The 14,614-nt window shown below is 42.7% G+C and overlaps 1 protein-coding gene across 1 annotated transcript in view; it reads right to left on the reverse strand.

The window, feature by feature from the left end:
- Positions 1–722: 722 nt before the first annotated feature.
- LOC141107523 (class I histocompatibility antigen, F10 alpha chain-like) overlaps positions 723–14,614 on the reverse strand; it is a 158,794-nt gene continuing 144,902 nt past the window's right edge. Inside the window, exons 6-7 of the mRNA XM_073598315.1 lie at positions 11,542–11,571; positions 723–11,228 (exon numbers count right to left, since the gene is read on the reverse strand). Coding sequence (XP_073454416.1) covers positions 11,221–11,228; positions 11,542–11,571 — 38 coding nt within the window. The 3' untranslated portion in view covers positions 723–11,220. The remainder of the gene's footprint in view (positions 11,229–11,541; positions 11,572–14,614) is intronic.

A 14,614-nucleotide genomic window follows, 5' to 3' on the forward strand; every position in this document is an offset into this window, starting at 1 on the left:
TAAATAAACCGCCGCCGTTGCGGCAAAAATGACGCTCCGCGCATGCGCAGAAGCGTCGCGTTGACTCCGGCGCCATTTTAGAAGCTGGCAAACGGGTTAGGACATCCCCATCTCTGTCCACCATGCATGCGCAATGCGGGATGAGACGCGCGGCGGCCATAATGCATGCCCTGAGCACTGTGGAACTACAGGTTCCAGAAGATCATAGGAAGAATAAAAATAAAAAAGGGGTGAAAATGATTTGTAAGAGAAAGAGAAATGAAAAGTGGAGACCACTGCAATACTAGAAGCTTCCTTAAAGCTTACTATGTGCCAGATGATTCATGTTGCTGCCCCTGAGACCACCAGAGTGGGGGCTCCCTCCATAGAAGCTCCTTTAGACTGTACAGGAGGGACTTCCAAACAGGAGATGCTTGAACCTGCTGGGGTGATGTGGTAAGAGGCTCTGCGATGTCCAACCATCTTGTCAGGTGAGGATAAAAAAAGAGAATGGTGGGGGTCATCTCTCTTCAACTTTTATAGCTAGACCAATCCTGTCAGGTTGTGGGGGCGGAGTCACAACCCAGTGTGTGCTGCCATGAAGGCGTCAGAAAGGAAGTTCATTGTTAGGGTTTATATACACAATCATCAGACTCAGATTTACAAAATAGTTTGCAGATATATTTTAACTTTTTTAAATTTTAGAAAACAATACAATCGCAAATAGCAAACAGAGTCACCTCAAAGGAGCAAGCCATTTTTATTGATAATTTAAATCTTAAAAAAAATAGTTACATCCCAAAATTCTATTATTTATTGATAATGTCTATGGAATAAATACAGTCTGATTACTAACATGCCATTTGTTCTCTCACATGCCTCATTTCTGTATCTGATCATTTCAGGTCTCTGTCTGGTGATTAGGACAAATGATTTTTCTTTCAAGTGCTAAATCATTTATTCAATATATAACTGGGGAATTAGACCACCATAATCTGATACATTACCAATTATTGGATTCCAGTTGACTGAATCACCCAACAATCTCAGGATGTGATTAAGGAGGTTTGGTATGAAGTTTTCTGTTCCCCAACTGATGTGAAGTTTATAGGAATATCATTCTTTGTTTTTATTTTATAAGACCAAGAGCACAATGGTAATTGGACTTTTAATATTGTTTTGTTACTTTTTGGTTGCCCTAAAAGTCCAACTTAAAGAGATTTTTTGATACTATATTAGAGGGATGATGGCAACCCTGACCCAGCACTGATGAATCTAATATTGCATCACAATGATAAGGCCTGATTCACACCTATGCATTTTTTAGTGTGTTTTCAGTTTTGCAGAAACAAGCTACAGTCCACTTAACATAGTTTCCTATGGATGTAGTTCACATCTGTGCAATTTATGGAAAGGGTCGGGAATTGTTTTCTGGGTTTTGGTTCCATAGACTTCAATGAATCAAAAATGTGTATTGAAAAAGGCAAAATGCACCTGCATAATGAAAACTGCAACCTGCATAGGTGTGAATCAGGCCTAATGCTAAGCCTTCTGCAGCTGTGAGGACAGACAGAGCCAACTGAATTTCTGAGAAAAACATTTAGGGCCTATTTACATTATAGATTATGTTAACACAACATATTACAGTGCATTATGGTCCACTGCCCTAAGACAGACCATTTATTTTGAAAGTACAGGTAGTGCAGCTTGACTAAAAAAATTGGATATACACTTTTTTTTAAAGAACAAATTTGCAACACACACCATGTGCATTGTAATGTGCTTCAGTGCATTTCCCTACTTTGCAGAGTGTTCAAAACAAATGGCACCACAAAACACTGTGATGCATGCATTGCACTACACAATCAGTTTTTATTTGTGGCTTGTATGTGGAATATACATACTCATCAATACCTTTTTTCTTTCCTTTAAGAACATTAAAATAGGTAGGCGCATGCGCGGTCGGCTCCAAGATGGCTGCTTAAGTCCGGAGCTCCGCACTGCCTCAGCCATACAGCGCACTTAGCGGGGGATCCGGGACACCGGGGGCCACAAAAATACCCACACCGTGGGCAGAACAGCTGGGGCCCAAGCCCATGAAGGCAGGTTCGTTCAGGAGGGACCTAGAACCGCTCTTTAGAGCTTCGGTGGGATGGGCCAAATCCAAGATGGTGGACGCCATGCTGCCGACTGCACAGAACGCTTAGGAGAGACAGGGAGATAAGCTGTCTTATGCTGCAGTGACCCGCTCTTCCCATCCTGGGACCCCAGTGAGTACTATTAAACCTGCTGCTCTCACCCCAGCATTCACAGAGCCCATTACTACACCGTCGCTGGAGGAGCTTCAGCACATGTCCATGGGGCCTACCTCTCCTAACACAGGGACAGGGCCGGTAATAGCTGACATCCCCTCTCACACACTGCTCTCAGCTCCGGACCTCTTCTAGCAATTGTCAGCCCTTCTAGACAGAGGCCTAGCTCAAACTGCAGCTAAAATCACGGGTGACATCAGGGAAGACTTCCAGGTACTAGGCTCCCGGATGGAAGCAATTAAGGATAAACTTGACCATACCATTTCTAAAACCAGACAGAACTCTGCCCTTACAGGATCAGCTGGACATTGCGCTCTCTCGTATCGATGATCTTGAAAATAGATCTAGAAGGGAGAACTTCAGAATTAGGGGGCTCCCAGAATCAATAACGGACACAATATCGGTTGTTCAAGACTTTCTCAAACAGATTATCCCTGACATCCCTTCTCATAAGTTGGAAATAGACCGAGCTCACAGGACATTGGGACCCCTCAGGAAAGATGGCCTACCTAGGGATATAGTGGTCAAACTTCACTACTTTTCGGTGAAGGAAGAAGTTATGAAAAAATGCAGATATCAACAACCTCTCATGTGCAGAGGCCATACCATACAAGTATTTGCTGACATTTCACCAACCACAATACAAAAAAGGAGGTCGCTAAAACCCTTGCTTACTGTTCTATCTCAACGTGAAATCAAATATAAATGGACCTTCCCCTTTGCACTGAAGTTTGACTACAAAGGCAAGACACACTCCTTCCGCTGTTTACAAGATGGAGAACGGCTCCTCCTAGACCTTCGCCTCATCTCACAAGAATCGGCAATGGACATGACGAATTTGTCTGCAGGACCTTCCAAACGCCCCTCTCCAGCCGGTCTGGGACAAGCCCAAATACAAGCGCTCCAAAGAGGCCAGACCTCCGTGACACTGCGAGTCAAGATTTTTTCTCAACACTAACTTTGTACCTGGACTCTCTCCTCAGTGTTCAGTCTGAGATCAGAGAGATTCTGGGACAGATGTCTCCTTGATGAGGGGGGGGGGGGAGGGGGGAGAAAAGGGAAAGTTTCTAGGGGTTTTGTTTTCAGTTGCCTTTTTCTCCTCCCCCCCCCCCTTTTTTTTATTGTCTTATCATTTCTAGTTAATTGATTACTGGCATCTTGTCCCATTGCGGCCTATAGATGTCCCTCTCATGAGAGCTAACTACAGGGTTACAGCGTTGCTGTAGGCTCTCCTGAATATTGGTCAGGGCCTAATGTTATTTCCCCGTTTAGCACTGGCTTCCTGGTGGTTTTAGGCATATAGTTACTACTGTTAATAACCGTGGAAGTTTAACATCTAATAATAGTCGTAGAAAAGCTTGCTAGATGGGTCCGGTTCCGCTCCCCCTGGGTTGGACAATGACGTGTTTCCCCCCCCGGTTTCTTTTTTTCCCCGGGGGGGACTGCTGGGTGGTGGGCGGTCGGGGACCCCTGATCCCCCAAATTAGAGTGATTCTGTTTTTATAGTTTGGTTGTTTAATTTAAGGTGCACCGAGGCTGGGGCAGTCATGTCGCGCCTCCCCCTACCCCAAGGTTTAGGTTATTCCTTCTCCCTGGGTTAGGAGTCTGCCATGTACGCAGGGACTGGACGTGTATGGTTCTCCAATGAGTGATGTGCTCCAAAGCCTTCACTGCTCTCTCAAGCCCCTAGGGGGCTTGAAGCTCCCTTCCTCACCTTCCCCTCTTCTTCTTTCCTCTCTAACTACTCTTGTCTTTGCAGTCAGTCGTCTGCCTGTCAATGTCCATTTTCTACACAAGAAGCAAAGGATTCCCCTCTCTGCACTTGATGTGGTTCTCCACAGCTCCGTAGATCAGGTAAGTGTTGATGGATTGGTGGCAGGTCCACCCCCTCTGCTCCATGGCTGTTGACAATTTCTCGTCTCCCCCACTACGGGTGGCGACTCATAATACCCAAGGGCTAAACTCACCTTCTAAACGACGGAAGGTCCTGGATTATATGAAGTCCCGCAAAATTGATATCTTGTTTCTTCAAGAAACACACTTCCCGATCCGGTACAATCCCACTTTCCTTCATGCCCAATTCCCCTTATTCTATTTAGCTAACGTGGAAGATAAAACTAGGGGGGTAGCTATCCTCATTTCCAAGAGTTGTAGATTTACTTTACAACAGGTGCTGCAGGACCCAGAGGGGAGGTATATCCTGGTGAAGGGTTCTATAGAGGGTAGACTATTTTCTCTGGTATCCTACTATGCCCCGAATGCGGGTCAACTCAAATTCTTCAGTAACCTGTTTAAGACTCTTGATCCCCTACTGGAAGGCTCCATAATCTTTGGCAGAGACTCTAATGTTGCCTTTGACCAGGGCCTAGATAGATCCAAACCTCCCCGTGCTCAAACCGTTCGCCCGACTAGGACCAGCTCTAAGATAGCTAAATTGATATACTCACAAGGTCTCACGGACATTTGGAGAGACTTAAATCCAACCAAAAAAGATTTCACTCATTTCTCCCATGCTCACCAATCTTATGCCCGACTGGACCATTTGTTGGTCTCCAATAGCCTAATTCCTTCAGCCCAAAAAGCACAGATTACAGACACAGTATGGTCCAATCACTCCTTGTTGAGTGTCACAATAAACAACCTTGCCCCACAAACCAAACCCGCCTTCTGGAGATTACCAGAAACAATTATTTCCGACCCTATTAGGAAAGTTGAAATCGAAAAGGCTATCTCGGACTACTTTACACTAAACGACACTGCTGATGTCTCAGCTGAAACCTTATGGGCTGCTCATAAGGCGACCATTCGGGGGAAACTAATCCAAATATCTTCCCAAATTAAAAGGGAACACAGGGTGGACATAGACAATCTTGAAAAGACCTTCCACAAACTGTGTTCGGAGCACAAGAGAGACCCAGTCCGGGTTCCGGTATCCCGGCTGGATGCTGCACGCCTGGAGCTCAATTTAGCTCTTACAGTCAAGGCAGAAAAACGCATTTTATGGTAAGGAGCGAAATACTACTACCAAAAATATAAAACTGGGTCTCTCTTGGCCTCCCGACTCATACCACGTACTCACTCGTACACCTTCCATAGAATTAAAATAGCAGGCCAACAACACACGGCAAATCCTCTGAAAGTCATGGAAGCCTTCCATGGTTTCTATGCGAATCTTTATAGTGAACATAAGTCGAGTGGGACTCGGGATGCTACCAAATTCTTGGATGACCTGCCGATTCCCACTCTGTCAGCAGAACACAGATAGACTTGAAGCTCCTGTATCCACTGAGGAAGTCCTAGCGGTAATAAAAAAACTAAAGAGATGCTCAGCTCCGGGTCCAGATGGCTTCTCCACACCATATTATAAAACTTTTGCGAACACTTTAGCACCGTTCCTAGCCAAATTTATTAACTCTAAAATCAAAAGGGGAGCCTCTGGACCCGCAGCTGAATGCTGCATTCATCACCGTCATCCCAAAACCGGATAAGGACCTGGGAGAAGTGTCTAACTACAGACCCATATCTTTGATCAATAACGATCTTAAAATAATGACTAAAATTATGGCTGACCGCTTAGCGTCCTTTATCGGGTCTTATATAGACAAGGACCAGGTAGGGTTCATTCCTGGACGGCAGGGTCCTGACCAAATCAGAAGAACAGTTGATGTGGTCTCGATCTTACAGTCGGGCTGGGATGGCGGGGGTGATCAAAAAGGTATGTTGTTGTCGCTAGACCTACAAAAGGCTTTCGACTCCATTTCCTGGTCTTATCTGTTTTCTATTCTAGAAAGATGGGGCTTTGGCCCCCGATTCTCCGGCCTACTTAAATCACTATATTCTAACCCGAGGCTAGGATTAAATTACAAGGACAACTATCAGAGCCTATTAAAATAGCGAGAGGGACCCGCCAGGGATGCCCGCTATCGCCACTTATATTTGCGATAGCAATCGAATCGTTGGCGATTGCTATCCGCACTAACCCAGACATAGCAGGGGTCAGATGTGGCCCTAAAATTCACAAATGCGGCCTATTTGCCGATGATCTTATTCTCTACCTTATGTCCCCGGTTACATCCCTCCCTGTTGTCTGTAAGCTCCTGGAGGAATTTGCCAAGACTTCAGGATTACATGTCAACTATTCTAAATCCCAAGAGCTCAATGTGTCACTCTCAGAGTTACTAGTATCTCGGTTGAAGGCCTCCTTCCGCTTTTCGTGGAGTGAGTCCTCCATACGATATCTTGGTATCAATCTCACACCTAAATTTGAACAACTATACCAGGCTACTTATCCCCATCTACAAAAAATTGGAATCAGATCTTAAACAATGGTCCCCGCACAAAATATCCTGGCTAGGTAAGATAAATTCTATCAAAATGACCCTACTCCCAAGACTGTTATATATATATTCCATTCGCTCCCGATCGCCATCAGAAAGGATCATCTCCTGGCGTTCCAAAACAAGGTGGTCAAATTCATTTGGGGAAAGTCTGGTCACCGATTGGCAAGACAATCCTTATATAATCTGAGAAATAAGGGGAGACTAGGCCTTCCAAATTTTTTTTGGTACTACCAAGCTGCTAGACTGGCTCAGCTATCCACTGTCTATTCTAAATCAACCAGACCTGATTGGGTAGAAATGGAGAGGCAAGCAGTTCCATCTTTCACTATAGATTTTCTCCTCTGGTGCCCTCCACAGTCTAGGCCTCCCATCCTATCTCCCTCCTTATCACAGTCATTGAGAATTTGGGACACTCTTAGGAAGGACCCATCTTTGGTATCACAAAGCAAACCCTTAGCCCATATTTTCCGTAACCCGGATTTCCATCCGGGCCTGGATATTAAAGTATTTCAGTGGTGGCTAGACAGGGGAATGTACCGGATCGGGAACTATTTTACCTCAGCTGGACCAATTTCTCTAGCCCATTGCATTAAACATCTGGACCTACCCATTTCGGAGAGGTTCAGATATATGCAATTATCACACTTTCTTCATTCCATTTGGGTTTCTAAACCGGACCCACCTCAATTTACCCCATATGAACTATGGTGTGGGCAGCTTCTGGAGCAGAGGGGGGATCTCCATAATTTACTCCTCGCTTGCAACAAGCGGTAGGAAAACAAAATTCATGCTGCAGTGGGAGAGGGATCTTCAGGAATCCTGGGACCTGGAACACTGGCACAAAACCTTCTTTAGATCCTTTAAAGGCATACTAAATATTTCCTTAATCGAAGCTAGCTTGAAGGTCATCACAAGATGGTACCTAACCCCCTCCAGGCTTTCCCTCATGTATCCCTCGGTCTCTCCACTATGCTTCCGCGGTTGTCATATGAAGGGCACCATGATGCACATTTGGTGGGAGTGTCCAAAAATCAGAAGCTTTTGGAATAAAATTTTTCACATCATTTCTAAAGTCACAGCCCTGACAGTCCCCAAGTCTCCTCTAACGGCTCTACTCAATCACCAAATTCCAGGGGCCCCAAAATACACGCATAAACTAATATTTTTTATTCTGCTTGGTGCCAAACTCACTTTGGCCAAAGCATGGAAGCTCCCCAAGGTCTCTATTATAGTGGCAAAACAGAAAATTTAATGGATAATGGCCCAAGAGAAGATGGTGAGTTCCATACTAGACACCTCAGCACAGTTTGAGAAGACTTGGGAACCTTGGACTAAATACATAGGAGTGGGTGTTCCCTCACTCTCAAGTTCATAGCACAAAGTAAACCCAGGTATGGATGGGCAGACGGCTAACTCTTATTGCTCTCTCTTTTTCTCTCTTTCACCTCCTTACCTCCTCACCCTCCCCCCCACTTATCTCCTTATCCCCTTACGGGATAATTTGGGTTATGTCCCATGGTAACTACAACCTGTAACAGAACGTGTGTTAAGTTGATTGCGGGACATATTTTCTATGTTTTAATGGTATAGTAGTTTCATCTTATTCAGTAATTTTATATGGAGTTAATGCTAGAATGATATCTGCATCCGGTTTTGAATGTTTATAACCCACAGTCCACACTAGAAACCTAGAGGATATAGCCAACTCCTTATCCGACCCGAGGCCTCCAGAAGCAAGATGTTGTCCTCCTCTCCTACACAGTGAGTTCCCTACTGGGGTGTTGGGAGACAAGGTGTTATATAAGGTCATCAGACACATACAGGTCCGGGATGGTTTAGTAATCGTTTCTCTAAACTCCTTAGGTCGCACAAGGATTTATTAAAGACTGTCTTTCCATTGACTAGATTCTTGAACAAGAGATTTATTATTCTGTACATTGATTCTATTTTTCAGTGGACATATTAAATGTAATGGTATATCCTGTTATCCTTTTGAAAAACCAATAAAATATTTTAAACATAAAAAAAAAAAAAGAACATTAAAATAAAAAAACAAAACAAAACATACTTACATTTTCCATCTGGATTCAAGTCATCAATAATCTCTTCTCATATTCCACTAGAATAGTCTGAGTTCACTCATTTATAATATGCCTGCTTTCATATTGTAACATCAGCGGGTCCATAACATGTGGGTTTTGGACTGTAAGGCCCCTTTCACACGAACGGACCATTCAGCTCCGCCTGTCAGTTTTTTAGGCGGACCTGAACGGACGCTCCATGCAGGTCTATGGAGCGACGGATGTCATCGGTTACCATGTCCGCTGACATCCAATCTGATCTGCTAAAATCAGACGTATGGCCCTACATTCGCATCCATCCTGGTGGATCAGATGAGATCTGATAAAAATGGACATGCTGTCCGTTTTAGTCCGATCCCTCCATAGGAATCGGCGGTGCTCTGACGGGCCCCTCCTTGCTCAGTGAGCAGAGAGGGACCTGTCATCTGCTGGCTCAGCGTGATCATCGGAGAGATCTCCTGCTGAGCTGGCGGACAGAGCTGAGTGGATCCACCTCGTGGGAATGAGACCTAAAGGCTTTTTAAGACAGGAGATGAATAGTGGTAGGACCTCTGTAAATGGCTTTTGTTCTCATACAAGACTTTGCGGTTGATTTACTAAAACTGGAGTGCAAAATCTCATGCAGCTGTGTATAGTAACCAATCAGTGTGTAACTTCAGCTTGTTCAATTAGGCTTTGACAATAAAACCTGGAAGTTAATTGGTTTCTATGCAGAGACCCCTATGGGTATGTAAATCTGCTTAAAGCAGGTCAGAAGAAGGTCAACTGCAGATCAAATGCACCTGTCAGTGAATTCTGTATGATCTCTCAAGTGTCTCCAACTGAAGCCCGATGACACAGCCCTAAGGCAAACACAGCTCAGTGCTCAGTATTTTGTAACCCACTTCTTTTATCTCTATGATGTCTGGAGGTTCTCTATGATGTCTGGAGGTCTCATATACACACTGAGAAGTTCAGTGCATTCTGGATATTGGCCCTCACAGTGACAAACTCCTCCAAATTAATGAAAAGGAAATGTCAATGTTGGTCTGACCTTTTCTGTTTGTAGATGACAGCACCATTTATTGTAAAGATAGCTGAAGCCGGCCAGAAACACTCTGATATACATGAGAAGGCCGGCGGGAGAGATGTATCTATCCAATGGGTCATCATCTATCTGAAGAAGCCCAAGAAAACCTGTCACTGAATATGGCACATTTGGGTTGATTTACTAAAGGCAAATAGACTGTGCACATTGCAAAGTGCAGTTGCTCCAGAGCTTAGTAAATGAGGTAAAGCCTCATTTTGCAAAAAAGTACCCAATCATGTGCAAGTGAAAAAAAAATGCATTTTTGCTTGCATGTGATTGGATGATGGAAGTCAGCAGAGCTCTTGCGGCTTTACTAAGCTCTAGAGCAACTGTTATTCAACTGAACTTTGCAAGGAGCACCAGTCTTTTCGTTTTTTAGTAAATCAGCCCCTTTGTGTCTATTACTTCATTAGCTGTGTATCAGGATATCAATGTTCTTCTGACTAATGTACAGAATGTTCAGAGAAACTGTCCCCCAATAACAAAGGAAAGGCGGCTCCATAAACATGGCTCATAATAAATGGAACCTGTGAGGATGGAGTTATGAGAGATGTCACTGTGGATTGATTGTTTTTTAGGAGTGCAAGTTTTGAGGCTGTCATCCTGATCCTTGAATTACTATACATAATTCCCTGGACCTGAAACAAGCACACAGATGGAAGTTCTGACATCATGCCTGCTCCAGGTCACTGATTCATGATGTACCCAAGCCAAGATCAGGAACATAGAAATTAGTCTATACCAGTGATGGCGAACCTTGGCACCCCAGATGTTTTGGAACTACATTTCCCATGATGCTCATGTACTTTGCAGTGTAGTTGAGCATCATGGGAAATGTAGTTCCAAAACATCTGGGGTGCCAAGGTTAGCCTTCACTGGTGTATACCCTTAAAAGTTCATCAATGGTATCTCCCATGATTCTATCCTCAGGAGTTTACTTTCTAGTACATACATGTACAGGGGTACAATGTATGCTCCTCATCATTACTCAGATATCACTGCGGAGACTGGGAAGTTGGATGCAGTGGAGTACTGAATAAGATGATGGTACTATTCAGAAATCCTCAGTACTAATATATACACAGCACTGATCCAATCAGTCTACTCTGCATATGAATATTTATTTTATATATTATACTACAGTCCTTTATAGGAGTCACATTGTCAGCCATAATGATTTGATCAATATGGGGAAAATACTTCTATCAATCTTCATGCAATCGGTGTACCACCCTTGTTTTACATTCAATTTTATCCCTTTTATACACCAGTGGATTAGAATACATGACAGGTTCTCTTTAAATGACATGGCATTAGATGTATTAAAGAAAGCAGACAGAAGCAAGTGTAACAGGCTGAATCTGAAAGGGAAAAAAAATGCATCTCCTTCTCTTCCTGTGATGTCCTCACATAATTGTACATTGTGTAGATTTAGGCTGTCAGGTTGCTGGAAGAAAGTAGAGACATTTAGTCTGTAGGAAGATCATGATCAATAATGATTATCATATAATATTATATAGAGGACAGAGAGAGATAACATCCTTCTGACACACTGTGCTTTATATTACAGAGAAAGGTCCGTACAGAGAGCCAATAATGGAGAACCAGTTATTTCTATTTGTATCATATAATGTAGGTAATGATAATAAAGTTACTTGTATCATAGAATAGGATTATCTGCAGGACGTCTCATCTTCTCACATATTCTACACACCGCACACTATAATAACACAGAGAACAGGACATGATGGAATACTTACTACTGGTGGTCTGGTAGCCTTTTCCCCTCTCTGAAATATATAAAATTATTGTGTTAGAAACAAGAAAACATTAAATAAAAGCTCATCACAATCTGTCATAGCCAATATCCAAACTTTCAGAATTTTGAGACGAGAAACAGCCATGAGCTCACATACATGGGATATAACATATGAGAAAAGACACAAAACAGACTAATATAATTATAAATGGCAATAAAGAAAGTTTCTACAAATGTTTTTTTTTCACTGAAGAACTGAACCCTACTTTCTGTAAATGACACACTATGGGTGCTGATTAAAAAAAATAAAATAGAGACTATATCATGAGAGAATACTGGAGGCCGCCATTGCTGCAATCTACCTTTGAGAATGCTCATTCCATGGCTGTCTTGCTAATGTTTGGCTTCAATGCTGTCTGAGTTGGTGACCCAGAACAGGTATAGTTATGGAATGTGAAACTTCTCTGGCATTCATTTACAGCATGCTTGTTCCAGGTCTGTGACTCCCCCCTGGATAACCCCTCTATTTTATACTTTATTTTTTCCTTTGTTTGGGTCTTAAGGTTGGTCACATGATGTGCAGGGTCCTCTTCCTCTTCAAATGTTTTTCTGGTAGTGGGTGGTTCTTGATGATACAGACAGCAGTGCTGACATATAAAAAGGGATACTGTGCTATAGAATACGAAATAAAAATGAGCTGCAACTAAAAAGTGTTATACGACACTAACCAGATAAGCAAAACAAAAAGTCGCGCTAAATAATGAAAAGATCGATTGACATATATTCCCAATGATAAGTGCCAAAAAATTAATGCAATAAGTGACACAAAATAGAAATAAGGTGCAAACTAGGTGCATCAGACTATGTGGTACAAAATAAAGAGCATCAAATACACAAAAGCAATTGCGTGATAATGAAAATAAAGATAAATACAAATAAATTAGTTTAAAAATTGTCCAATGACTAGGTGAAAAAACAAAAAAGAATGAAAAGGATGAAAGACTCAAAATCAATCCATATTGGGAAGGAATGAATCCTTATTGTAAACCATAAAAAGTCCAATACAGGGGGTCCCCGGGTTACAAACAAGTTAGGGACTGTAGGTTTGTTCTTAAGTTGAATCTGTTTGTAAGTCGGAACAGGTACATTTTTTAAGTGTAGCTCCAGCCAAAAAAAATATTTTTAAGCTTTTTGGATAGCATAGGGAAGGGTTAACACCCCTGTGACATTTGTTTTGCTGTCTGTGCCCCTGTTCAGAAGATTTCACCTCACTTTCTGTCCCAATGACAATTGGATTTTGAAAATTTTGGGTTGTTGTGGAAACAAGCCTTGGTGATGAAGCATCAGTGGAGGTACCTTTTCCCCATAATAGCTCTTACAGGAGTGAATTTCCCTTCCTAAGGGGAGATTTCCTCTCACTTCCTGTTGTCTCCCTCCGTTTGTAAGTAGGAGTCGTTTGTAAGTCGGATGTTTATAACTAGGGGACCCCCTGTAATCATGTAGATCCAAAGGTGATCTGTTGTGAAGTTCCACACTCAAGTGACAAGTGAAAGGTATATCCTCCACCACAGAAATTGCTGCCGCTTACCAGAAATCGGTGCTCCTTTATTACAGGGGACCACACTGGGCGAGTGGCTGTAACCCCAGCCTGGGATCTCACTGGCAAGCACCGGATTCCTCAGAGTCAGCAGGGATGGTCAGCGGAAGGATCAGTGGGTAGGCAGTAATGTCACCAAAAAGAACAAAAGGCTCCACATAGTGTAAATCCTTAACATTTATTTAAGTATAAAAAAGTGTTCATTTTGCTGATGCTGAGGAATCCGGTGCTTGCCAGTGAGATCCCGAACTGAGGTTACAGCCACTCGCCCAGTGTGGACCCCTGTAATAAGGGACCACCGATTTCTGGTAAGCGGCAGCAATTTCTGTTGTGGAGGATATACCTTTCACTTGTCACTTGAGTGTGGAACTTCACAACACATCACTTTTGGATCTACATGATTACTGGACTTTTTATGGTTTACAATAAGGATTCATTCCTTCCCAGTATGGATTGATTTTGAGTCTTTCATCCTTTTCATTCTTTTTTGTTTTTTCACCTAGTCATTGGACAATTTTTAAACTAATTTATTTGTATTTATCTTTATTTTCATTATTACGCAATTGCTTTTGTGTATTTGATGCACTTTATTTTGTACCACATAGTCTGATGCACCTAGTTTGCACCTTATTTCTATTTTGTGTCACTTATTGCATTCATTTTTTGGCACTTATCATTGGGAATATATTTCAATTGATCTTTTCATTATTTAGCGTGACTTTTTGTTTTGCTTAGTAGTGCTGACATGATGACATCAGTGCCTCTCCCTGCCCCAATGTACTGAGTACAGGGTGCCATAATGATGCCCCCTCAAAAGCAGTCCCATGACACCCTGCATTCACAGTATGTCCTCAGTCTCCCGGATTGAATGATAAGTGTGAGTTCACCTAGAATACTTAGTGGGACTGAACCGCTTGGCTCCTCGCTTGGGTGCTTCTGTCAAACAATGCTTCCTGCCCCCCAAACTGTTCCAGGAGACCGAGAGCTAATACCAGCCCTTTACCCCAATCACTGTACACAGACAAGATGTTGGGGTAAAACCAAAGGAATGATTTTTGGTTGAACAGAAATACAGGTTTTTACACACTTCAAAAGCAGGTCAGTCACCACATGAACAATAAAACCAAACATTTAACCAAAACATCACACAATGGTTTAGATAACGAGTTAGAGTTGACACAAGGCTAATCCCATCATATAGGAACCTCCAAAACTCAGCCAAATTAGCCAACAGACAGAAACAATAGGAGACTCAATTAACAATGGGAATGCACACCTAGGAGGCGCACAATGGGAGAGACATTTAATAAACATAACACCTTAACCACTTGCCTACTGGGCACTTAAACCCCCCTACTGCCCAGACCAATTTTCAGCTTTCGGTGCTCTCACACTTTGAATGACAATTACTCAGTCATGTAATACTGTACCCAAATGAATTTTTTGTCCTTTTTTTCATACAAATAGAGCTTTTTTT

Source organism: Aquarana catesbeiana, linkage group LG09 (genome assembly GCF_042186555.1).
Source record: "Aquarana catesbeiana isolate 2022-GZ linkage group LG09, ASM4218655v1, whole genome shotgun sequence".
In the NCBI taxonomy this organism is placed as follows: Eukaryota; Metazoa; Chordata; class Amphibia; order Anura; family Ranidae; genus Aquarana; species Aquarana catesbeiana.